Source organism: Daktulosphaira vitifoliae, unplaced genomic scaffold (genome assembly GCF_025091365.1).
Source record: "Daktulosphaira vitifoliae isolate Bord-2020 unplaced genomic scaffold, ASM2509136v1 Scaffold_4, whole genome shotgun sequence".
NCBI lineage: Eukaryota > Metazoa > Arthropoda > Insecta > Hemiptera > Phylloxeridae > Daktulosphaira > Daktulosphaira vitifoliae.
In genome coordinates, this window is record NW_026099575.1 from 6,269,133 (window position 1) to 6,280,544 (window position 11,412).

The 11,412-nt window shown below is 24.9% G+C and overlaps 2 protein-coding genes across 2 annotated transcripts; one reads left to right on the top strand and one right to left on the bottom strand.

The window, feature by feature from the left end:
• Positions 1-5,895: 5,895 nt before the first annotated feature.
• Positions 5,896-8,290, top strand: LOC126904575 (succinate dehydrogenase assembly factor 2, mitochondrial-like). The gene is made up of 2 exons (XM_050683704.1): positions 5,896-6,162; positions 7,538-8,290. The coding sequence occupies exons 1-2, from the start codon at positions 6,112-6,114 to the stop codon at positions 7,892-7,894; spliced, it is 408 nt and encodes a 135-aa protein (XP_050539661.1). The 5' UTR covers positions 5,896-6,111; the 3' UTR covers positions 7,895-8,290.
• Positions 8,291-9,083: 793 nt separating this feature from the next.
• LOC126904576 (NADH dehydrogenase [ubiquinone] 1 beta subcomplex subunit 4) lies at positions 9,084-10,291 on the bottom strand. Its single transcript, XM_050683705.1, has 3 exons — positions 10,028-10,291; positions 9,824-9,967; positions 9,084-9,370 (listed from the first exon to the last, which is right to left on the bottom strand). The coding sequence occupies exons 1-3, from the start codon at positions 10,169-10,171 to the stop codon at positions 9,299-9,301; spliced, it is 360 nt and encodes a 119-aa protein (XP_050539662.1). The 5' UTR covers positions 10,172-10,291; the 3' UTR covers positions 9,084-9,298.
• Between the last annotated feature and the right edge of the window lie 1,121 nt (positions 10,292-11,412).

Below are 11,412 nucleotides of genomic sequence, written 5' to 3' on the forward strand. Positions count from 1 at the left end.
TATTTTATTAAATAAATGTATATATTATAATACAAATTTTTCTTAAATTAAATAATTTTATGTTTAAATAGCAATTTTTATTTGAATACAAAAACTGTATAATAAACAATAATAGAAAAAATAAGTGAAAAAGTTGGCCAATTACAAATTTTACATTTAATGGATTAATCTACATACATAATAACTTAATTTTAATTGATCGATAATTCGTTAATAGTTTCACAAATTCTTTGAATTTTTAATTAAATTTGTAATTATAAAAATTCGTTTTCAATAATTTTTTATTATTATCGACAAATAGACGGAGTTATTGAGCTAAATTTATTTATATATTTTTCTAGCAGCTTAAAACTCATTAGTTAAAATATAAATAAAATTCTTTTCAATAATCTTTTTTTTCAACCGTCAATATTCAATTTAAAAAATTATTTTTATGTTACACTAAATTAAAAGGCATAACAGTACAGTATAGTTAAACGTACAGTTAACATATAGTTCGTAGAACTTTTTAGTTTGTTACATAATTTATTTTTTGAATTGCTTTCATTATTTTTTACGATGCCTAACATGAATAAAGTTGATACTCCAGTTAAAAAAAGTGTTAATTCAAGTTTACTACATGTTGAATATAATTTATCTGACGTTATGAAAAAACTCAAATCAATGAATTCGTCTCAAGATATCCAAAACAAAGCGTTAAATGAAAAGCTAATTAATTATGAGACTAAACTTAGCAATCTTAATTCTTCGTTAGAAGGTATGATAAAATCTTTAAACATGTTATGGGAAGAAAACAAAGTCTTAAAAATTGATATAAACTTATTACGTGAAAAAATTTCGTTGTTAGAATCGACGAATAGTCCGATTTTTAATCCGATATCTTCCAATTAAATAATTACCGAGGCTCAAAATAGGGTTTTAAAACAAAAAAATGTAATTTTTTATAATATTATTGAAACGCCTAATGAAACTTTAGAATCCTCTTGTAAAATCGTTAGTGATTTAATAAAAGATATTTCTTTGGATTTAAAAGTAAATAGCGTAAAACGTCTGGGCAAACCCCATCATAACAGAATTAGACCAATACTTGTTGAATGCGATTCTATATCTGACGTTTCTAAGGTATTAAAAAATAAATCTAAACTTCGAGCAATTAAAAAATGGGAAAAAGTTTATGTCAATGCTGATTTAACTTACAATCAAAGAATTCATATAAAGAATCTGAAAAATGAACTTAACCGTAAACGTTTAGCAGGCGAAGCAAATTTGATTATAAAATTTGTCAATGGTGTACCTACTATATGTCCAAAAAATTAATTAATCCTTTTTATAATTCTGTAAGTTATAATGATCAATTTCATGATTTTTATTCTTTGTCTAATCATAATTTATCGTATTTTAATTGTTTCATAAAAAGTAAAAAAAAAAATGTTGTTAATAAGAAAAAAACTTTCACTGGTTTATATCAAAATTTAAGAGGTTTGCGAACTAAAATTCACAATCTCAAAACTAGTATTCCAATTATTAATGTTGATTATTTTTTGTTAACTGAAACTTGGTTAAATGGTTCTATTTCTGATTCTGAACTAGGTTTTGATAACTATAATGTATTTAGATATGACCGGTGTATGAGTACTAGTACGCACAATCGAGGTGGTGGTGTAGCTATCTGTGTACACAAACGCCTTTAATGCTGAAATATTATCAATACCAGTTATAAATGTTGAACACATTTTTGTATTAGTTAGAGTAGGGAATAGTCATAAATTTCTTTTAGGAACTTGTTATATTCCCCCTTCTAGTCCTCCTAATTTGTATGAAGCTCACGTGGAAGCAGTAGACTCTTTGTCCAGTTACTTAATGACTAATAATACTCACTTTATATTAGCTGGTGATTACAATTTACCCGGTGTAAAATTTTCATGTGATGATACTGGTCTTATATATTCTGGTCATAATCTACCAGGTGCTAATATAATCTTTAACAAATTTTCGTTTTTAAATTTATATCAAAATAATACTGTGTTAAACGACTTTAATAATTCTTTAGATTTAGTTTTTGTTAATAATAATTCAACTCTGGTATCTCGGTCTAATGATAATTTAGTTTCTCCCGATAGGTATCATCCATCATTATTAATTAGTAATGTATACAATTATGATAGTTATAATTCAAGATATAAGAATAATACATGGTATTATGACTTTAACCATGCTAATTTTCCTTTATTAGTTAATTTATTAAATGATGTAGATTGGTCTTGTCTTTATAATTTAAATGAAATTAACTCAGCATTAAGTAAGTTTTATGAAATAATCTCTAGAGTGTTAGATGCTAATGTGCCTAAAATCTACTCTTATAAATCTTCTTTTCCACTATGGTTTTCAAAAGAATTAAAGTCCCTTATACACAAAAAAAAATATTTGCATAAAAAATTTAAAAAATATGGATTACAGTCAATCTATAATGAATTTTCATCTACCCGTGCAACTTGTAAATTTTTATCTAAGCAATGCTATTCTGATTATTTAAATAAAGTTCAATACAGTTTAATAAATAATCCTTAATACTTTTGGAAATATATAAAGAATTGTAAAAATGTAAACCGACTACCTAATGTAATGAAGTACGAGAATTCGCGCTTTGATAATATGAGAGACATTGCTAATATTTTTGGTGAATATTTTGGTTCAGTATTCTCAGCACATAATACTGATCCGTTGTCTTTGGATAATTACGAAGGTGATAAAATTGATTTTTCCAAGTGTGATTTATCTTTATCAGATATTTATGAAGGTCTTTCTCATCTTAAAAATAGCACTTCAACTGGACCTGATTTAATTTCTGAAATATTTCTTAATAATTGTCGTTGTGCTCTTGCCCGGCCGATTCACTTCCTTTATTCCCTTTCTTTATCATCTGGTTGTTTTCCAGATCTTTGGAAATTTAGCTTTATATATCCTATTTTTAAATCTGGTGATAGAAGTGAGGTAACTAATTATCGCCCTATATCTAAGCTTAATGTCTTACCAAAGTTATTTGAAAAATTATTACTACCTAAGCTTGCATATACATTTCAACCTATTTTAGATAATAATCAACATGGCTTCCGTTTATCAAAATCAACTATAACAAATCTTCTTATTTTTACACTACTTTAATATCCGATATAAGCTCTGGAGGCCGCGTAGACGCTGTGTATACTGATCTCAAAAAAGCTTTCGATAAAGTTGATCATTCAATTTTGTTAAAAAAGCTAAGACTTTTGGGTGTAGGTAATCCAATGCTTGCGTGGTTTTCTTCCTTTCTCAAAAATAGAAATCAACAAATCAAAATAGGTAATTTTACTTCGAATATAATTAATGTTACTTCAGGTGTACCACAAGGTGGCCATTTGTCTCCTTTACTTTTTATCGTTTTTATTAATGATTTATGTCGAATTTTTCAACACTGCAACTATCTGCTTTTTGCGGATGATCTTAAGTTATTTATGACCATTCAATCAGTTGATGATTGTGGTAAATTACAATCAGATTTAGATAAATTCAGTTTATGGTGTAAAAAAAATGGATTAGTAATTAATACAAATAAATGTCATCAACGAGTAAATGTTATACATTTACTCGTTCTAAAAATGTAAATATTAATCAGTATACGATTGATGGTTGTAATTTGCTTAATGTTTATAGCATTAAAGATTTAGGAGTTATATTATCCAGCGATTTATCTTTTTCTAACCATATAGATTATATTTACAATAAAGCCTCGCGAACACTTGGCTTTTTGAGAAGAAATTGTAATGAATTCAATAGTATTTTGTGTATCAAAACCTTGTACATTTCTTTGGTAAGATCAATTTTAGAATATGCATCTATTATTTGGTGTCCATATAAAATAGGTGAAATTAATAGAATAGAATCTATACAAAGACGTTTTTTACACTTCATTTCTTTTAAGTCTAGGGATTATAATGTGTCGATCGATGAAATACGAATCTCTCTTGGTTTAACTTCCCTTGCTTACAGGAGAAAATGCAATGATGTTTTTTGGATTTATAATCTCCTTAATAATAATGTAGATTGTCCAGAAATTTTAAGTCTAATTCCTTTCAATGTTCCTAATTTTCATCTCCGTTCTACTAATTTATTTTATGTTAACTCATATCGTCAGAATTATAGTTATTATTCACCGGTCAATAGAATGCTACATTTTTGCAATTTAATTAAAAATTTTGATTTCTTTAATGACCATTTAACCAAGTTAAAATCTATTTGTAGCGATGAATTTTAATTATTAATTTTGTATGTTAATAATTTAAACTTCTATGTATGCTGTACTAATTTAATTATTTGGATATTTTGTATTTATTTTCTGTACTCATTGCCGTCTGTGGCGTACTCAATATTTATTTGATTTTTTTTTCTCTGTCTGATTATATTGTGTCTTGTATATTACAAAAAATAAATATTGAAATAAATAAATAAATAAATAACCTCTTTTTTCGCCCATTTAAAATTTTTTAAATAGCTATGTAGAATAAAAAGCTATTGGCAATCAAAATAAAATAATAGCCCATTTCCAAAAAAAAATTAGTTTCCGGTTACGCCATTGATGTGTTTTAATGAATCCATATTTAACAGATTTGGCGAACAGTATTAAAAACTCTTAAGCAGTGCCCAGGAGCTGAACACACAACAAACGGCTTTATCAGTGTCAGTGTGTGTATGAAATTGTTCTTTGATGAATAATAGTATCATAGTTTTAGTGTTTTGGTTATAAATAATAATAAAAAAAAAGATAATAAATGTGTTTATAATTTTTTTATTGCTTTGTCATAACTGAAAACAATTTTTTCTTTTTTTCAAAAATAAAATTTAAACTTTTACTGAATAAAACATTATTACTATCATCTAATAAGGATTTTTTTGAGGGGGCTCAAATATTTCATTTTATTTTTAAGATTAAGTTTCAACCAGTAATTGCTGTATATCTTCTAATTCTGAAATTTCTTTTTCCTCGTATATTACTTTCCTCGTGTTTAATAATAATAAAAACAATGCCATAAAATAAAATGACTAAAATAAATTTTATAATACATTAAGTCCCGAATTCTAGTAATAAGGTTGATTAATCCACTACTTAATTAATTATAACTAATGAATTTTATATTAAATCTCTTTTAAGAAGAAAATATGTTGGTATTTAAAGGATATTAAATTATTAAATTAAGTGATTGGTTGTCTTGAAGTTTTGGGCTTAATACCTTTTAGGTTTCAAAATACAATCTATGCTCACCACTAACCTCTTTTGTACACTTTAATCGCCATAACTTTTATAGATGCTTCACCGGTTAATCGTATGCTATCATTGTCAGTCAAAGTAATTTAATTGATAATTTTGATTTCTTTCACGATTACTTAACCAATTAAAAGTAAGTTAAAATAATAAAATTATAGTATATTTTAATTTATATTGTATTGTAATTAATAGAATTTATTAATTAATCTATAATCTATGTTCTTATACACGTTAATTCTTATAATAATAATAATAATAATAATAATAAAAATTGAATAATTTTTTAATACTTATCAATTTTCAATGTTGTTGCCTTAAGCCAATCTAGGTTTTCCCAAGACTCATTAAATATTTCCGCTTAGAGATGGTATTGCAATCAACCCTCCTTTGTTTTATTTACAATAAATTAAATACATTTAATATTTCTAGAGAGGATATATAGCGCTATCTCTACGGGTATAAATTAACAAAAAATCGGGTGCCAATTGTCTGAATGCCGTGGCCTATTTATGTGTATTTAATCTATGCCTGTGCATTCATAATGTGTAGTTGGTTGTCCAAGATAATGATTATAACTTGTTTTGATAGTAATAGCACAGATAAGATCATCATCTACGCTGTGATAATAGATATTACATATTGATGTTTTAAATTTTAGTAATAATTCAAAAAATTTAATTTGAAAATTCAAACGCAACTTTGATTTATTTTTATTTCATAATGATACATTACATTGTAATTTAAACATTTTTCATTAAGACAAGTATCATTCTAAAATTAAAACAAAAATTATTAAATTTTCATAAAAAAAAATGAATAATTTATTAATAAAATCGTTTGCACATCTAAAACGTTCATCATGGGTAAGTTAATCTCATCCATTCAAATACATTTAGATGAATAACAATTGTTTTTAGTGGTAGTCAGTTAATTCGTTTATTAATATTAATCCATTCAGTAATATTCGAAAATATTTCTGTGCTTTGTAATCCTTTTTAGTGATAAACTTAATATATTATTTTTTTGTTTTTAAAGAGCCTCTAATAATTATAGGATATTAAAATCTTTTATATTTAAAGAGATGAAATTCTTGAAATGGGAATATTGTGTTTTAAAAACAATAAGAATATATTTTATTATTTTGGTATCAATATTTTAGCCTGTGTTTTTACTATGAGTTTAGTTAACTAATGTATCAAAATATCTTACTGTAGAATAAATATACATTATTTTGTAGACACAAAGAGTTTTCATCTGATCAAAAAATGTTCTATATTCATTTCAATGATACGCAAACTATTCAGTTATGTAGATGATATATTCTGTAAAACAGTCCTTTATTAAAATATAATAGTAATATTTTAGTATAATGAAATATCATTTTAAATTAAAGATATTTTACTATTTTTAATAATTGCGAATATAATCTATGATATTTAAGAAAATGTTGATATAATTGGTGTAGTTTTTGAACTTAGTGCAAAAGGGTTGTATCTTGAAAAAAGTAGTTTTGAGATAAATAGCTTCAAGGCATGTAACTTCCATAACAGTTTGACACAGTATCATGTTTCCCTTAACCACAGATTACATTATCAACTTATATAAAAGGGTATCAGTATCTGAATCTCAAGTGTATGGTGACGTAGTAATAAGGTTTGTCTCTACCACACCTTAGTTCGCGGGATTTAATCCCATACCGTACTTCTTTTTTCACACATTTTCCAGTACACATTCTATGACTGGCTGTTAATCTCTGGTAGCTTTGTTAAGTTTTAGTTTTAGTTAGTTATTAATGAGGTAGATCTAATGTCCATGCACTCAGATTTAATGGTCCATAGTGCACACGTCATACCAAATGGTCTTGATTCGGTTTATAGTCCTAAGTGTTATTACATTATACCTATAATCATATAAGGGTGGACTATCAAGTCACTCTCTGTGGATGTCCAAGGAGTCCTGTCTTTCTGGCAAAGTTGTGTATCTCTGGATCTTAGCTGTGTTAAGTTACTCTGTTATTTATTTCAAGTAATCTTTTATGCAAATTATTTGCATATTTACATCAAAAATAATAGACTATATTCAATTTTAAATATCACAATATATTATGTTAATATATGGCCCTTATGTACTAATAATAGAAAATAAATATATTTATGGCTAATAATAATTGAAATACTAAATTTATACAAATATAATAGGTCCATTTATAATAAACTAATATCAAATCATTTGTTATAGAATAATATTCATATTCAATCAATATCATATAGTGCTGTCAAAAATTATCCTCAACATGCTAAAAATACTTCCAAAGATACAAATGTAGATCTATTAAGAAATCGCCTCATATATCAATCAAGGAAAAGAGGCACATTAGAAAACTGCATTATCTTTTCTACATTTGCTGATAAATACTTGAAAAATTTTGATGATGCCCAACTGAAGAAATATGATGCGTTGATTAATAGTACTTTTGATGAATGGGAATTATATGCCTGGGCTATTGGTTCAAAACCTAGCCCAAAAGAATTTGATAATGATGTTATGCACCTACTTGTCAGTCATACAACTAGAGAAAAAAATAATTCTTCTTAAAGTGTCTGCAGCTTAGTAATTTTAGTTTCTATATTATATTTAAATTTTTAAAATTCAGTTTTCTAATATATGAGTTCTTGTTAAACACTATTTTGTTGAATTTTGACTTGCATGAATTAGCCGTGTGTTTTGTTATTTTTTTATAATTATTTATATTATAATTGTTATCTATTAGACATTTTAATAGTTATTAAATTTTGTTTGGTAAGAATTTAGCATTTGTCAAGTAGTGATTTTTTTATAACTTATTAAAAGTTCATTAATATTATTTAAAATTAAAAAAAAAATTTGAATGTATATATTTTTATTTTAATACCCGTAACAAAATATAAAATTTATTTTAATTTTATGTATCAAATCACACAAAACTAATAGTGAAATATACTATTCAATATATTTACAGTTTTTCTATAATTATGATTAATATATTTTATTAAATGTAAAATATTAAACAATGACAATCTAAATAAGAAAGTTAGTAAAGTGATATTTTGAAACCTTTAAAATATAGTACCAGGTTGAATTTAATTTATTCAAATGTTATTATATGAATAGTCTAACACAAAGTGTCAAAAATATTTTATGGCATTGAGTATAGATATTATTTACATTCATTGTTTAAGGTATGGAATTAATTTAGAAAACTGATTATACCAATAATGAATATTTATTTCAAAATTATCATCACTTTATTTTATCACTTTTAGTTTTCATATAATTTTATTGATTTAAAATAAAATTGTATAACAATACTAAGTTTGAAGTAAAACTCCTGAAAATTGTTTAAGTGACTTCTATTATGTGCTGAATCATTAATTTATTTGAAAAAGAAATTTTTTGATTTGAAGGGCTCTATTCTAGAAGTATCAACAAAATCATTTTTTTTTTTTTTTATTAGCTTTAATTATGAAAATATTATAGCTCGACAATTAACAAAATCATTAAAAGCAAACATTACATCTCTTAATTATAAATGTTAAAGTTTCTTATAGAATTTGAAATTAAAAAATTAATTCTTTGAATATTTCCAGTATCTTTTTATGCTTTGTAGGATATAAATATTGCACTGTCAGTAATTAATTGTTTATGTTTACCAGACTACCACCAATAACTGATGTGATTGTCTATCAACATTTTTCAATTATATAAAATTTCATGTATTATCTATTTACAAAGAATGAAAGATACATTATTAATATAAATGTTTATTGCATTATTTATGTATTGAAAATTACACATTTGTTTCAATTACAAATTAACAATTTTTGAACTGTAATTTAGCATAAATAATTAAATTTATACTTAATATATAACTTCAACTAATTAAATTGAAGAATTTCCTATAAATCTAGAGTATATCTATTAAAAATGTATATTGAAATAATAAATGTCTGATTTCTTTTTTTATGATGCAAATTTGAACCCTCTATCCTTGTAAGCTATTTGTCCAGTTCGAATTAAATTTTCTCGACGATCCTAAAAAAAAATGTATATATATTTATACTACAAAATAATAAGTTTAACAACTTAAACAAAGTTTAAACAATCAAATTTAACTTTAAACAAATGATATTAATTTTATCAATTAATTTAAAACAAAACTAAGTATATTTTATAAAATATTCCTATTTTTTACATATTAATCCGGGGTACATATTTAAACTTAAATATATCCATTACTTTTAAATCAATAATTAATCTATGATAATAGTTTTGAAGAATCAACAGGAAATTTCATAAAAAAAGAAATATGTTTGTTGGCACTGGATTTGCATACTCTTTATTCAAGGTTTACACTCATAATTAATTAAGAGTAATAGTATGACAGCATTATTTTAGTATTATTAGTATTAGTATTAACTATTCCCAAGCGGCAAATGAATATGTTTAGAAAATTAAATGTTAGATTCCTTAATAAAAAATACATACTCTTTCTTTTTTGATAAAGTAGGTCAATGTACCAAAAGGTACAACAATGAACAAAAAACCAAGTAATGATGTTTTAGGAGTTGGTCTAAAGAATTCATGTTGTGTAGCTTTTAATGACATATATCTCTGAATACCAGCATCAAACTAAAACAATGTATACAGTAGTTTAGCAATTAAATACCAAATTTGTAATTTTTCAAATACCATAAATCCTCCTTCCATTTTCATATTTCGATGGGGATTTGTTAAATTTTTTATGTATTCTTGAGTAACAGCCTTACGCATTTCATTTTTTTTGCGAATAATTTCTGGGTCAGTAATAACTTTATACGGTGAAGCATGAGCCATCTTAAACTAATTTTCAACTAATAATTCAAACAAATAACTATTAAAATTTAACGCTAAAATTCTCTATAATAGTGTAACTTTTGCAGAGAAAAAATAAAATCTACTAATTCTTATCTATTATGATTTATCAAATCCGACAAGGTTAAAATTAGCGTTAAGAACTATGCAGTTCTAACAACTTGAACATATAATTCTAAAACTTGTAAAAAAAATGTTTTACTTCTAACTTATGTTCAGATTTTTCAAAATTAAATTAAAATACTTGAATTTTTTAATAGTTTTCTTAAAAAAATGTTATATAAAAATAAAAGACTTTTAATTGTATCAAGAGAAAGTTTTTTAAAAACAAAAATTAATTTTTACATAAACGTATGATACATAAATCTATGTGATAGAAAGATTTGGAAAAAATTAATGTGTTTATCTTTTTGAAAAAATGCATATTATTTGTTTAAAAAATATATAGACACAATCTGAAGGGGTCTAAGGAGAGCTTAGCGCCCAAAAATTTATGAAATTTACATGTATATTAATATAGAAACATTTTTAAAGAGAACATACTAAGTAAGATTTCCCAAAAATTTTGTTAAAAATGCCCTAATTAATTTTGCTAGTAACCTTACATACTGTGGAATACTTGGGACTTTTTAATGAATAGGTCAAAACATAAGGAATATACACAAGACAATTTTTATTACTCCCTTCAATCAAATTAAAAATTTAACTTTATAACGTAATTATTCAGATCATAAGCGGAGTCTGACTCCTATTCTTCATATGCTCGCTTTTGGTCACATACCATAAGTGTAGGAATATTCTTTTTTTTTTAAATACTCTAGTATGTAAAACACATTTAAACTTTACTTATACGTATAACAATAATTGTTGTATTCCAAAAATAGTTCAGTATCATTACTTAACAAAGTACTACAAGTAAGTTACAACAACAAAACTTATCATTTCCTTAGCCTCTATCACAACTATTTGGAGTCGTCTATATCTAAAAATTATTTGATAGGATTTATACAACTGCTGTGTACTTGACGCAACCTGATTGTGCCCGAGGGACCAGTATGAGGGAAGGTGTATCACTATTAAAGCTCCCTTAATGTGGTCACCCATTATGTAGCAAACAGCTCTAACATGGTGATTTAATAATTCACCGTGTTACACTATTTCCCAGCTACAAAAATGATATTAAATGTTATATTAAAACAAAAAATTGAGGAATAAGCAGTTCC

Bases quoted from the DNA above. Each gene is read 5' to 3' on its own strand.
- LOC126904575 (XM_050683704.1), top strand. From the start codon at position 6,112: ATGAATAATTTATTAATAAAATCGTTTGCACATCTAAAACGTTCATCA. The intron at 6,163-7,537 runs GTAAGTTAATCT...CATTTGTTATAG, and splicing joins ATCTAAAACGTTCATCATGG to AATAATATTCATATTCAATC.
- LOC126904576 (XM_050683705.1), bottom strand. From the start codon at position 10,171: ATGGCTCATGCTTCACCGTATAAAGTTATTACTGACCCAGAAATTATT. The intron at 9,968-10,027 runs GTATTTGAAAAA...ACATTGTTTTAG, and splicing joins AAATGGAAGGAGGATTTATG to TTTGATGCTGGTATTCAGAG. The intron at 9,371-9,823 runs GTATGTATTTTT...ATTTTTTTTTAG, and splicing joins ACTTTATCAAAAAAGAAAGA to GATCGTCGAGAAAATTTAAT.